Source organism: Akebia trifoliata, chromosome 9, assembly GCF_017979445.1.
Source record: "Akebia trifoliata isolate Shusen 1 chromosome 9, ASM1797944v1, whole genome shotgun sequence".
In the NCBI taxonomy this organism is placed as follows: Eukaryota; Viridiplantae; Streptophyta; class Magnoliopsida; order Ranunculales; family Lardizabalaceae; genus Akebia; species Akebia trifoliata.
Window position 1 is genome coordinate 26,275,706 of NC_141383.1, and position 14,854 is coordinate 26,290,559.

The 14,854-nt window shown below is 37.4% G+C and overlaps 2 protein-coding genes and 1 pseudogene across 2 annotated transcripts; 1 reads left to right on the top strand and 2 right to left on the bottom strand.

Moving 5' to 3' along the window:
- Positions 1–466: 466 nt before the first annotated feature.
- Positions 467–5,617, top strand: LOC147395081 (beta-glucosidase 13-like). The gene is made up of 13 exons (XM_086454307.1): positions 467–771; positions 1,095–1,164; positions 1,348–1,391; positions 2,271–2,346; positions 2,761–2,838; positions 2,934–3,021; positions 3,342–3,558; positions 3,744–3,859; positions 4,019–4,239; positions 4,340–4,371; positions 4,506–4,617; positions 5,014–5,122; positions 5,305–5,617. The coding sequence occupies exons 1-13, from the start codon at positions 493–495 to the stop codon at positions 5,483–5,485; spliced, it is 1,623 nt and encodes a 540-aa protein (XP_086310433.1). The 5' UTR covers positions 467–492; the 3' UTR covers positions 5,486–5,617.
- On the bottom strand, positions 5,364–10,147 carry LOC147395082 (O-fucosyltransferase 37-like; annotated as a pseudogene).
- A 1,271-nt stretch (positions 10,148–11,418) lies between these two features.
- On the bottom strand, positions 11,419–14,615 carry LOC147395083 (O-fucosyltransferase 37-like). The gene is made up of 6 exons (XM_086454206.1): positions 13,781–14,615; positions 13,435–13,603; positions 13,196–13,285; positions 12,813–13,096; positions 11,775–12,033; positions 11,419–11,694 (listed from the first exon to the last, which is right to left on the bottom strand). Exons 1-6 carry the CDS (start codon positions 14,446–14,448, stop codon positions 11,479–11,481), a joined length of 1,686 nt encoding a protein of 561 aa, XP_086310332.1. The 5' UTR covers positions 14,449–14,615; the 3' UTR covers positions 11,419–11,478.
- Positions 14,616–14,854: the final 239 nt, after the last annotated feature.

The window sequence follows — 14,854 nt, forward strand, 5'->3', positions numbered from 1 at the left end:
TTTTCTATTTGTCTCTCATAGAAGACTAAAAGTGAAGGGATGCATCAACAATTGAAAATGAGGACATTTACGTCATTTCAGTCAGTCCATTTTTTATCTTACCTACCCCCTAAAATTGAATAATTTTATTTACTTATTTATAGAGAACTGTTATTACCACCCCAACTTTTACTTATTACATCCCAATTTCTTAAATTATTTAATTTGCCTTAAATAATTATCTCAATGCTCGGAAACATTATAATTCTCGTTCAAACAATTTCAGTACTTGTTTATAATTATGATTAGGTTCATGTAAAATCTTAAAATCAAAAAAATAAAAATCTAATAAAAAAAATAAATAAATAGAATTTCTATTGGCACCCCAACTTTTACTTATTCTCAATCATTTTTAATTGGGATGTAATAAGTAAAATTGGGGGTGCCAATAGAGGTACTGGTCAATAATATAGAGCAAAGCTGTCAATCTCTCTCACTAGATCTTTTTCTTCAATGGCTCTTCTCCACAGAATTGTTTTACAGAAGTCCAGATCTCTGTCTCCTTTTAATCTCTTACATAGAGGAAACAGTGTTCTTCTTTCAAGAGGAATCTTTCCTTCTCTTTCTCCACCACAGCAACTCAGCATAAGATGTTTCAGCAAAGAAACTTTGTCACCACAACAAAAGTTTGATGGAACTAAGGTTGATGTACCCTTTCCACATCATCATCATGTCACAAGGAAGGATTTTCCAATTGATTTTAAGTTTGGGGCTTCAACTTCTGCTCTTCAGGTTCATACTCTCTCTTTCTCTCTCTCTCTCTCTCATGTTTAGGAATAAAATTTTGCTATGAGGCACTCTTTGGCCCACATTTTGGTAATGGGAGAAACGTGATTGGTGATTTATGTAGGAATTGGTGTGGCATTAGTAAAAGTTGGTGGTGGCAATAGTAGCTCTCTAAAATATATCACCAATCCGAATGATTTTGGGTGTAATAGTGCATCAAATTGTGGGGCCCAAGAAACACGCGTACATCAAGTTAACTTGTGTTTTCTCTTTCTGTGATTGGTGATTGGTGATTGGTGATTGATGATGGATGATTTACTTTGATGCAGACAGAAGGACCAGGTACAGAAGGAGGAAGAGGACCAAGCACATGGGACAATTTCGTTCAGGACCCAACTCGTAAACAGAACAACCATCTTCTTTCTTTGATAGATTCTATTAGCACACCCACTTTTACTTACAACACACCAAACCTGTTGAAATTATGCAATTGTCTATGGTGTGTTATTAGTAAAAGTTGGTGTGTTGATGGAAGATATCTTTATTTATCTGGTTGTGTTTATTAGCATTTTATTTTTACAGGGCCTGGAATGGAGATCGCTGTTGACTCTTACAACAAATATAAGGTAAGTGTAGGAAACAAATGGTTTTCTTAGATAACCTAATAGAGTTGCTATTGCCACACCAACTGTGTGCAATTTTTTGGTGATTTATATGGGAATTGGTGAGGTATTAGTAAAAGTTGGTGTGGCAATAGTAGCTCGCTAACTTAAGTATAGAATATATGAAATGGACTAAAACCAAAATCCAGAACCCGACCACACAAGTATAATTGATCTAATTCCCTGATTTATCCGGATCTGAATCAAATCCAACCCGTTTTGTTATCCACCATAGTTGATAACTTGATATCATGTTGCCCCACCTGATATGTTTCAGCCCATAGTCTTAGAACTTGTTGAGTTGACTTGACTCGATTAAATTTCAAGGTGACTTGGCTACCAAATTCAATGTAATGAACTTGCTGAGTCAACTCAGACAATCAACTTGTCAGAGTCAACTGGGAAATGTAGCAATTCGAGTTAGAAACTCGACTATTTATGTAATATTTTAGTGCAACACCTTAGTGACCAGATCTTGCTCTGATACCATAATAAATTTGGGGGTCCAACTCAAAACCAATTAGGAATGAGTGGAGGGACCCAAAAGCTTACAAGGAGAGAGACAAGGAAATAAGTGTCCGATGTGGGACTAAATTCAACAAAACATCATTTTGCGAGACATTATTACAAATATCGTAGATTCTCACAAAATTATTTTAAAAAACGTTGTTGGAAAATGACATTATACTCCTTATTTTCTACTATTTAAAATTAAAATAAAATTATTTTCAAGGAGTATTTTTGGAAGAATGATAGTTTAAGGTGGCTAACATTCAATGGTTGGCATCTCCCATTAAGTTAATGGATGATAACTAATAAGGATTTTCCTAATCATGAACTCAGGAAGATGTGAAGTTGATCAAGGACATAGGTCTGGATGTCTACAGAATGTCCATCTCTTGGAGCAGGATCTTGCCTAGTATGTCAACCACATTAATCCTACTTTCTTTTCTAGTTGCTTTGTTATCCACCAAAACTACAATATTTGATGTTTTAGATTGCCTTGGACCGCTCGATAAACACTTGTTATTGATTGTCGTAAAAAGAGTAGCCCATGGCAATTTCGGATCCAATAAGCAGTGAGAGTCTGTAGGTTGTGTGTTCGATACCCAGTATGAGCAATATGTCCTCGGGGCCACCCGCGAGGGCGCTCCCTCACTTACTTGGTGCGTGTAATGTGGGTGAGGGACCCATATGCCTTGGCTCCGGCCCTGGCTGATCATCTGGTCCCCCTAGTTGGGGATGTAAGTCCGAACACCCCCATTATTAAAAAAAAGAGGAGAGTAGCTCATTGTTTTCACTAATTACAATTATTCCTTATGAAAACTTGCAGAGGGGAACTTAAGTGGTGGGATAAACCAGGAGGGTATCGACTTCTATCATAAATTTTTCCAAGAATTAATCGATAATGGTATGAACATATATATTTTGTTTGTTGGGATAACCTTCTTTATTTATTTTTCAACCTTTGGTATTGATCTTTGAAACTTGAAATTATCCATTCAGGCATAGAGCCCTTCGTGACATTATTTCACTTCGACTTGCCCAAAGCTCTACAAGACGACTACCGTGGCTTCCTCGATAGAAAGATTGTGTATGCTCATCACATGATTTTCTCATTATACACCTTATTACAAGGAGTAATGATTTTCTGACTCCCCCACATGGCATACTCAAAATACTCTCCTGATGTGGCATGTGCTAGAACCATAGATCTTTACTTATCGGGATACACATAAATATGTGCACTTGTGTATCCCAATGAGTAAAGATCTATGATTCTAGCACATGCCACGTCAGGAGAGTATTTTGAGTATGCCATGTGGGGGAGTTATATTATCGTGGCTCTATGCAATACATCATATCTCCAATAATCTATAATTTTCTTATTTCGACTTAATTCTATATATGTAGGGATGATTTCAAAGATTTCGCTGATATTTGTTTCAAAGAATTTGGGGAAAAAGTTAAGCATTGGACAACAATCAATGAGCCACAGATTTACGGAAAATTTGGGTATTTTGTGAATCTTTCTCCTGTTGGTGACCCATCAACAGATGCATTTGATGCTACCCATAATATCATATTAGCCCATGCCGCTGCTGCAAAACTCTACAGAGAAAAATATCAGGTGATAAGTGAAATCTACATCTCTATTATATATTCTTAATAGAAACATGGCTTTAGACATAATTTTTAGAATTATGATTTGCACATTTAAACTTTGCTTTTCCTAGATGATTAATTTTGTACTCTTTTTTTTTATTTTTATTATAACTTATTTAATGCTAATTTATGTTGTTGATTAAATTTTAGCCCACACAAAGGGGACAAATCGGTCTCTCAGTTGTGTGTCTATGGTTTAAACCACATTCAGATTTGCCTCAAGACATTGAAGCAGCAGAGAGGGCTAATGCCTTCATGATGGGATGGTTAGTGATCCTTCAATCGATTAAACATATATTTGTGTGTATGTGTGTTTTATGACATTTTTTATGGTAATATATGCTTAAGTAGACATATAGTCCGCGTACACATGTAGGACAAAACCTAAGGAAATTAATAAATGTAACCATTGTTGGTCTGATCAGGATGATGGAGCCATTAGTGTTTGGGGATTACCCCTTTGTAATGAGGTCTCTCGTAAGGGATCATCTGCCCCATTTTACGGATGAGGAGAAAGAAATGGTGAAGGGGTCTTACGATTTTATTGGGGTCAATTACTATACTTCAAGATACGCAAAAAGCATCCCTATAAGTCTGGACCATAGTTATCCTGACGCAGGTAGCTACCAACATGCTGAAGAGAAAGGTACGTGTTCATCGAAAGTCTAATTTAATCTAATCTAATATTAGATTGGATGGTTAAGATCATCTAATCTTCTTTTTATGTGTTTTTGTTTTCATAACAGTGGACAAAGATGGAATACCTATAGGCCCATTGGTAAGATGTCCATGTTTTTATGAGATTTGAGTTTTAATTTCATACCCAAAATAGCCATTGTATCATGAAATGTTACTTGTTTACCCATGGGTAGTTTAGTAATTCTCTTTCTATTTTATTTTTTTCCAACACAGCCACCTGGTGGGGGTCATGGCCAAATTTACATTTATCCTCCAGGACTAAAAGAGGGTCTGATCTATTTCAAGAACAGATACTGCGATCCTAAAATCTTCATCACTGAGAATGGTTAGTAGTTAGTTAAGTCTCGTTTATTTGTCTATTAGTGATAAAGATAGGGGTATTTTGGTCTTTAGGATATTAAATGTATCTTTATTGAAAAAGATAAGTGTAACTAAGCATTGGACGATAGCATTCCTCACACACACACACACATGTATATATATAGAGTCGTGCTGGAGTGACCTCAAGATTGGACCTCATATCGCACATCTTGACGTGAAAGTGGATAGGAACCATAGATGTTTTTCACTCGTATCTCGATGAAAAGCATCTATGATTTCCATACACTTTCACGTCAGGGTGTGTGTGTGAGGTCCAATCTTGAGGTCACTCCAGCATTATTCATATATATAGGAGTATTTTTTATATGGATGTGAAATGGCTGAATTTCCCATAAAACAGGGGTTCCCGAGGGACGAGATGACACTATTCCTCTCGAGAAAGCATTGCAAGACGATCACAGGATTGAGTCCACCATTGGCCATCTCCATGCAGTTCGAGAAGCCATAAAGTAAGATTAGCTTTGACCAATTCTAAGTTTCTAACCACTTGATGGACCCACACCCCTTTAAATGTTACATAAGATCTGAGCCATTCAATCAGTGGGTCCATTGATTGAATTGGTTTATGATTGATGAGTGTAGTTGTAATTGTATTTTTGATGTTGTTTTGGGTGTGGGGTGGGGGGTGCAGGGAGGGCGTCAATGTGAATGGGTACTTCATATGGTCTCTGTTGGACTGCGTGGAATGGGGAAATCCTGGTGAAACCTACAATGTTAGATTTGGACTTAACTTCACTGATTACAATGATGATCTCAAGCGATACCCCAAGAAATCTGCAAAGTGGCTGACCGATTTCTTGAAGAACCGTTAGCATTAATTTTTTTTTGTTTACTTGTAATTCTGTGTGACTGAGATGAGGTTGTTTGGTCTGTTATGAATCGTTTGACGACTCTCTATAGTAGTGTTATTGAGAATAAAGTTACTTCAAGTCTTTATTTGAATCTGTATTAGTTCATCTTGCATGGCATGTTATAGTAATTTGATAAAATAATATAAATATTTAGAAATCTCTTTAATGATTCCAAAAGAATACATGTTACATGTTACATGTTGAAGTTTGAATCGCTATAGAATTGTTCTGGTCATGAATCTATTATACATGAAGAAAATATCGTGATGAAAAGAACTAAACCATGTGAAAACCTATCATCCAATGAACCGAAGGTGCACGGTTCAGCATTTACACATGCACTCTGGCACAGGATGTGCGATCACATAACGGCCTTGCTTCTTATTCCTTGACTGTGGCTGCCTTGGGTAGCTGCTTCATGATTCTTCCGAACTCCGTGTCTGATATGGAGGTTTCCCCAAGGAAAGGTAGCATCACCCGCTTATTAGGCTTTATGTATTTTCTATGCCCCAAGTAGGCATGATGACCATGAGAAGTAAATTCAAGTTCTGTAAGATCGAAAAATAATAACTTAGCTACTAGGCCTAGTATAGAAAATGTGTCTACCTGCATGGCACGCCCCATGTTTCCATCATGGGAAGGCATGAAGACATCACTGTTCAATAATATAATGTAGTCTATGGCAGCAAGAGCTGATGATCTATTGAAGAAAGGCGCCAATTCCTCTTCCCTTGCCAATGTGTCCTTAGTCACTGAATTTGGAAATTTGGTCATTAGAGGCTGCAGGGCTTGAGTGCCACCAAATGGTTCTCCCCCAGCGTAGTAGAGTCGGGCACTCATGGGTGCACCTAATGCCTTCAGGAGCCTGCAATAGAAACACATTTGGGACTTATGATTTGGATATGCAACGGAGCTCTCAGACCAAGTTAGAGATGACCAATACCATTTTATTCGGGTTTGGATTTAAATTGAAAGTATATCAGCTTTAAAAACATTTTTTTTTTCAAATCTAGGGTGTGTCACCCAACTCATTTCATTATATATGTATCTACACATGAGGATCCTACTTTCTACCATGTTCGGACCAAGTGTCAGTTGTAGACCATGTGTCATATATCCGAGATAGATCCATATTGGATCTGGGTCGTGGCATATTCGGAGTCTGATTTTGAAACATGATCATCTTATCAAGTTCATGGTTTCATCTACCTTATCTCCTAGGCCATGACACTCATGCACCATAATTACAATTGATGATGTTTGTGGAAGTTTTTTTTTTTAGGCCTTCCATTCCTCGAGATTGGTGTTGTGATGTGATGATGGCTCCTTCCCAATCTAGCAGCTGAAAAGGCTTTTGTTGTCTTCCATCTTCATTGGATAGTCCTTGGCGTTGAACTTGCTTCAACTTGACTTTATGACCGGTGAGGATGAGAGAAGGAGAGGAGAGACATAGGTGTGGTATCTACCAATGAAACTCCGATTACGAAGCTAGAAAGGTTGAAAGAGGATATAAAATGAAGGAGAGATTTTAAGTGGGTGAAAGAGTCGATGAACAGTAGCAGAGTCAGAGATGGAATGTACATTAGAATAGGATTTTGGGTTATGAACACTTTCTCAACCTTTTGAGAAGGGTTTTTATACAACTCCAGGACAGGTGTCGCCACACGATTGATCCAGACAAGATGCATGAGTTTGTTGAGTTCAACAGATTAAGGGTGCGGGTTGAATCACTTGATCCTTTGGGATTGTCCCCATGCATCATTAATGCGGCACTTGAGTATGATCAACAATGTCTCAGTACAATTAACGTGAGGTTGGTAGGATTTTACTGTTTGGGGATTAGTTTGTCAGAGAATGTCTTGTTTCTACCCCTTTTTTATTAGTAAGAATAGATATCGCATTAAATAAGAAGATTCAGTTGAAGGGAAAGCTTTGATCTCCTTAAATATCTTGTCTTATCAAGCTGGTTCATGTGCCAAAGCTGGATGATTGTTCGAGTCTTTTTTTTTTTTTTCTTTTATAGGTGATTGTTCGAGTTCAATGCGACCTTGACACAGCCTGAGCTATCTTCAGTAAGGAATGGCATAACTTGTACTGGTTGGGATCTACAGAATCTCCGAGCACAAGGATATTGTTCAAGTTCAATCTTTTTTGAAAGTTTGTCCGTTTGCAGCCTCTGCTCGGTATATTTCAGTTCAACAATTTGGCTCGCATGCTCAGGCTTGGCCTTTTCGAATGGGATCACGTGTTATGGAGACAACCAGTGATCTTAGAAAATTATGTCTAGACACATACCTTGCAACATCGTGCACATTAAGAGGACAAAGTCCCACAAGGCTCCGATGTTCATAGCTTATATTTAACCTTCCAGTGAGAAACTCTGGCCGAGATTCTCATTCCTTTGCAATAATGTCATCAAAATTTGGACGTAAACCCGTAAGACATCCAGTTCTGACCCACACATCCTTCTCTAGCCATAGATGGACAGCAATATATGGTCCATCAATCTGCATCCTCATCGCAAGTTTATTCCTGAGTTCCTGAATTGGAGCTGCGAATCTCAGTGTGTGAAACGCTACCTGCACCAAAAAACTGTTAGCTAGCTTCCGTCCTTGATCTCTTGGCATGACATATAACCACATTTAACGTTACCAACAGAAAATTCATTGAAGATCTTGGTTAAATGTCATAAAAACAGGTCATTTATGGATATTATCAGGAGCATAGTGACAAAAATCTGTGATTTAAAAAAAAATCACGATTTTAATAGTTGTCGATTAAATCATATGATTAATCGTGATTTAATCTCGATTTTTTTCAAAAAACCATGGATTATTTTGTTTTTAGCATTTTTTTAAGTATTATTTTTCATTTAATATATAAAATACATTTTTTATTTATTTGTATTCTTAAAATCATTATTTTTTTTACTTTTTAATTTATCTCATGTTTTCCCGACTTTATCAATTTTTTCCAAAGCTTTCTTTTGTCGAATTATTCCCGAACCAGGAGATACGTACAAATCTAGTATAGTTCCTTTTTCTCTCCACAAGGATCAAGATCAAATGAATGTTCACTCTTTTTCTCTCGAACAAAGATATATTTCTAACCTCTCAGTGACTAATGATCGTATATAGCTTACTGTCTTTTTTAAGACTCGGGATTTAGGGAAGAATCGCTACCTTGCAGCGAAGTTTTTGAAGGTCCGAGGGTAGATTCTTAAAGAGCTTAGAATCTAACCCTTGCAACATAAGAACAACTTCTTCATTTTGCTGAAAATATCTCCCATGAAGTCAAGCTCACATTCAAGGTGGAAGTTTGCAAATAAATAAAATCAGAACATCAATCTTAAATGCAAATATAGATTAGAACTAAGAAGAATTAAACCAATAACAAAGAAAAGACCTTAAAGAATAATCTAAGTTTTTTAGTTTTTTTTGTTCTTCTCTGGTTTGAAGAATCTGGTTCTGATCCATAGGGGAGAAACATCGTGAGGGATTGGAGTTTCAATGGCATGTCTTGGAATCAGATGTGTCGAAGGAAGAGACGATACAATCCGAACATCTGCTTGTAAAGTCCTTTCGAAATGTTCGACATCAAAAATTTCCAAAAATTCATTGCATGTATTTCAATATTTTCAAGAATAATTTTTTTAATAACTTATTATTAATCACAATTTGAATCTCCCCCCCCCCCCCCCCCCCAAAAAAAAAAAAAAAAAGTTCTGTTTAAAAAATTCAAGTAGTCCATGTCACAAGATCATCAAACAGACCCATAGTTCATAATTCATAAAAAAAAAATTTATCAACTTTTTTGTGTCTTCTAGTTTTCATACCTTCCATCACCCCACATCAAATTAACTTTCAAAATGGGTACAACCATGGCAACTTCAAGAATCCTAATCTGATTCCTTTGCTGATTCAATCCTCCAGAAGCCTCAACCACCAAAAACCTCCTCATCTTATTGGATATCTTCATCGATGCTCTCCAATAGTCGATACCAAAATCCAAGCACGGTCGGTACCCATCACCATTGGGTTGCCTCCAAAATTCTCTCTTCTTTTGTTATATTCACACCAATTCTATGAGCATGTAAAGGCACCATCACATTGTTAGACAACTTTGGCAAGTTCTCATCGTCTAATGTTAACTTCGAGAGAGAAGTTAAAAGTAGAGGAGTCGAAAAGAAGGGAAAGGAAATGTGGTTAGAGGGATCGTGGACGAATGTAGCACCGAGTATCGAGAGATGGGTATGAACACAACTTTCGAAACTCGGAAGAAAGTGAAGAAGATGAGAATGAAGAGAAAGAAGAGAGAAAGGTTTGGAAATGAAGAGAGGTTTTGGGTTCATTCTTGGAGAGAAGAGAAGCGAATTGGTTGGAAAGAATGAGTGAGAGTGAAAGACATGAGATGGGTTTATAGTTGTTTCAGAGTTGTTGATGTTCTTTGATCTCTCCATTAAAATGGATTTTGTTACGTACCCACTTAAATCAGATCACAAAAATAAGAAAAAAGAAGAAAAAGAATGAGATTGATCTCGTTCGAGGGAGATCGGACCTCCTAGGCCACCAATTCGAGACGGTGAATCTCCAAAATCCAATAGGATTTTAATAATAATTTCTCTGCATATTTTTCATTAGTCTAATAATGAATTTAAATACAAAGAATTACTACAATAACTACCCACTTATCCAAACTACCCACTCTCCTATTCATTCAAGTAACTACCCCCATAACTATAACTCCATAACTCCTACACAATTCGTAACTACCCTTACTCATTACCTAAGACTCCTTAACTAATTGAATAATTAAAATAAAATACATCAAGATGCATCAAATCTTGATACAAGATAATAAATTTCTAGGCACATAACAGATTTGAGTTCTGCAACTATTGTCATCTTATTCTTCTTCTTGTTAACGGTTTTTGTGGACCTTTTTGAGAGTTTTTTTCTTTCTTTCTGAGAAAAGATGGACAGTTAAATTAGAAAATTTTAAATTAAGTGAATCATTAAATTAGAGGACTAAAATACCCTCAATAGATCTCAAGAGGAGTTCTTCCAATTGACCAAAATGCTCCCCAATACTTTATTTCCTTATAAAGAAAACAAAATATGCTTTGGGGGATTTCAACAACTTTAAGGCAAAGAGACTCCTTTGAAATTTTTGTCCGAACACAGGGTGGTTTTGGTCAAGAAAATATTCGTATCTCCATTTTCCATTAAAACTAATAAGTGTTGTAAATAATATATGCTACGCGTCTGAATACATTCAAACTAAGCACTGAATTCAAAGAATCATGTTTGATAAATGAGTATTGGTAGTACGATGCCCCCCTCTAACACACGCCCCCATCACAGAATTGTAGTCACTTGCCTCGGGATACATAAGAAAAAGATTTATGATTATGCCTATCTCGAGGCAAATGATCTACGGTTCTGTGATGGGAGAGCGTGCGTCAGAGGAGGGCGTCAAAAAATCATTACACTTGATAAATATGATTTTTGATTTTCTGACTCCCCCCTCTGACATACTCTCCTGACGTGGCATATGCTAGAAAACCCTAATAAGTGGGACGATCATCAAACATCAAATTACATGTATCAAAGTACATGTAACAAAGTACTAAAAGTATTTGACATGATTAGGATAACTTACTCAAAATATTTGTACCATTGTATGATATATATTTATATATTAATCAAATTAAAAATGATAAAAAGTGTTTTTTAGATTCCTCAGTTTAAATATTTTGACCAGTTAATGGAAATCCAAACATGGTGAAAGTTTTTCTTAATTGAATTGTAACTGACGTGGGGGTCTCAAAAGTTGGATTTTTCCACCATTGAATCACTTTTCTAGTCGAGACAGAATCGCTCACATCATGAATCGACTATACATGGAAAAAAAAGTGTGAAAATCTATAGTCCAATGATCCGAAGGTGCAGGGTTCAGTGTGTGCACATGCACTCTGGCACAGGATATGCAATCACATCACGACCTCTCTTGTTATTCCTCGACTGTGGCTGCCCCTGCGATGCCTTGTGTAGCTGCTTCATGATTCTACTAAACTCCGTATCTGATATTGAGGTTTCCTCAAAGAAAGGGAGCATCACCCGCTTATTTGGTTTTATGTATTTTCTATGCCCCGAGTAGGCACGATGACCCTGAGAAGCAAATTCAAGTTCCGTAAGACTGACAAAAAAAAAAACTCGGCCACTAGCCCAAGTATAGAAAATGTGTCTACCTGCATGGCACGCCCCATGTTCCCACCATGGGAAGGCATGAAGACATCACTGCTCAACGAAATAATGTAGTCGATGGCAGCAAGAGCTGACGACCTATTGATGAAAGGAGCCAACTCCTCTTCGTTGGCCAATATGTCCTTGGTCACCGAATTTGGAAATTCGGTCATTAGTGACTGAAGTGCTTGAGTGCCACCAAATGGTTCTCCTCCAGCATAGTAGATTCGGGCACTCGTGGGTGCACCTAATGCCTTCAAGAGCCTGCAATAGAAGCATGTTTGAGACTCGGTCCTATAAGCACACGCTTAGAAATGACACCGACCAAGAAGATCCTTTATTCTACGATGATCCAAGATCACCAAACTAATATGATTTGGATATGAAAGAGGGTGTTCAGGCCGAGTTAAAGCTGACCCACATTCATTTTCGTCTGGTTCAGATCAATTGAAAGGAGATCAGTTTTAAAAACAGGTTTTTTTTTCTTCAAATCCTCGTCGGAAATCAAAAGCCTGCCACCGCCACTCCTCTTTCTTCGTTGGTTTTACCATGGGACAATGAAAGAGATTGTCTTTGAAGCCCATATGCTTTAGCTCGTCTCGTCACAGGTCTACTTTTCCCTTCTCTACTCACCAAAGCCGGCGCACACGCAAGGAAAGACATAATCTAGGGACTGTTTTTCATGATTCATTTCTTTATATATGTATGTATGTGGATCCTACTTTGTATTTGTTCATGGGTCACACCCGTTCGGATCAAATGTCAGGTGTAAGCCACGTGACATACATCCAAGATAGATCGATATTGGATCTAGGTTGGCATATCAGCAGAGTCTGATTTGTATCTAGAGCTACTATATTCAACCCATTTCATGCCTGAAACATGATATTTTATCAAGTAGATTGTTTCGTCTACCAGATCTCCTAGGCCATAACACTCCCGCACCACACTTACAACTGTGATGATGTTCATAGTTTCAAAACTACAATCCTAAGAATTAAAGCCCATTTATGTCAACCTCAGAAAATTATGTCTGAACATACCTTGCAACTTCTTGTGCGTTAAGAGGACAAAGTCCCGCAAGTCTCCTATGTTCATAGCTCATATTTAACCTTCCAGTGAGAAACTCTGGTCGAGATTCTCGTTCCTTTGCAATAACGTCATCAAAATTTGGACCTAAACCTGTAAGACATCCGGTTCTGACCCACACGTCCTTCTCTAGCCGAAGATGGACGGCAATGTATGGTCCTTCAATCCACATCCTCCTCGCAAGTTTATTCCCGAGCTCTCGAATCGGAGCTGCGAATCTCAGTGCATGAAACGCTACCTGCACCAAAAAATTATGTGTTAAATATAACCATAATTGAAGATCTTAGTTAAATGTCGTAAATATTTTAAGACTTGGGTTGCCAAGAAGCATGGTTACCTTACAACGAAGTTTTTGAAGGTCCGAAGGTAGATTCTTAGAGAGCTTAGAATCTAACCCTTTCAAGATAAGAACGCCTTCTTCGTTTAGCTAAAAGATGTCAGAAATCGTAAATATCAGGTAATTGATTATTTCCCCTGTAGTTAAGCTCATATTCGAATACAGATTAGAATAATTAAACAACTAACAAAGAAAAGAACTTAACGAATAATAGACTTTTAAGTTTTTTCTTCTCTTACTCGTTTGAAGAATTTGGTTCTGATCCATAGGGGAGAAACATTGTGAGGAATTCGAGTTTCAATGGATTGTCTTGGAGTCAGATTTGTCGAGGGAAGAGATGATACAATCCGAACATCAGCTCGTAAAGTCCTCTTGAAATGTTCGATGTCAAAAATGTCTGAAAATTCACTGCAAAGTAATCATTTTCTTTAACAACTTATTATTGATCACAATATGAATCCCAAAAAAGCAAAATTCAAGTAACCCATGTCACAAAATCATCAGGCAGAACCCGTAATTCATAATTCATCGAAAATGGAAGAAAAAAAACCAAAATATTTTACTTGGGTATTCTTGTTTTCATACCTTTCATCCCCCCAAATCAAATTAACTTGCAAAATCGGTATAACCAACGCAGCTTCAAGAATCCTCGCGAGGACAACCGCATCAACAATCTGATTCCTCTGCTGATTCAATCCTCCTGAGGCGACAACAACCAAAAACCTCCTTTTTTCTTTGGATATCTTCTTCGACAATCTACAATACCCAATGCCAAAGTCCAAGCACGGCCGGTACCCATCACTATTGGGTTGCCTCCAGAATTCTCTCTCCTCCTCTGTTATATTCCCAACAAAGCCATGAGACGGTAGCGGCACCATCGCATGGCTTGAAAACCTCGGCACGTCATCATCATCTAATGCGATGGTTGAGAGAGAAGTTAAAAGCAGAGGAGAACACGATGAAGATGAAAAAGATGAGGAAGGAAATGTGGTTGGAAGGCTAGAAGAAGAACATGGAACCGAGTATCGAGAGGTGGGTACGAAGCCAAGTATCGAAACTCTGAAGAAAACGAAGAAGGTGAGAAGGAAGAGAAAGAAGAGAGAGAGGTTTGGAAATGTACAAAGTCTTTGAGTTCTTGGGGTCTTTCTTGGTGAGAAGAGAAGTGAATTGGGTGGAAAGAATGAGAGAGAATGAAAGAAATGAGATGGGTTTATGGTGATTACAGAGTTCTTGATGTTCTTTGTTCTCGCCATTAAAATGTATTTGTGTTTCTGCAACTAAGATTGTTGTCTTCTTGTTAATGGTTTCTGTGAACTTTTTTTTTAGAGCTTTGTTGAGAAAATATGGACAGTTAGTAATGAGTCATCCAATTGACCTAAATGCCCATAATGCCTCTCATCAGAAAGATAAGAAAATATGCTTTTAGGGGCAATTTAGTGATTTCAACAATTTAAATGCAAAGGAGCTCCTTTGTAATTTTTGACCAAACATGGGGTGCTTTTGGTCTAGAAAATATTTGTATCTCCGTTTCCCGGCAAAATGTTTGACTAGCATTAACTAACTCAACGGCTTATCAGTCCAACTATTAATATAAATTGACCAAACTAACCCTCAATTCTTGAAAAGAGTACATTAATCAGACTGGGCTTTAGTGCAAAC

Coding starts and splice junctions, on each gene's coding strand:
- LOC147395081 (XM_086454307.1), top strand. CDS start 493: ATGGCTCTTCTCCACAGAATTGTTTTACAGAAGTCCAGATCTCTGTCT. Junction 4,240..4,339: donor CCAACATGCTGAAGAGAAAG/GTACGTGTTCAT, acceptor TTTTCATAACAG/TGGACAAAGATGGAATACCT. Junction 4,618..5,013: donor AATCTTCATCACTGAGAATG/GTTAGTAGTTAG, acceptor CCCATAAAACAG/GGGTTCCCGAGGGACGAGAT.
- LOC147395083 (XM_086454206.1), bottom strand. CDS start 14,448: ATGGCGAGAACAAAGAACATCAAGAACTCTGTAATCACCATAAACCCA. Junction 13,604..13,780: donor TTGATTTGGGGGGATGAAAG/GTATGAAAACAA, acceptor ATTACTTTGCAG/TGAATTTTCAGACATTTTTG. Junction 11,695..11,774: donor ACATGGGGCGTGCCATGCAG/GTAGACACATTT, acceptor TTTGCTTCTCAG/GGTCATCGTGCCTACTCGGG.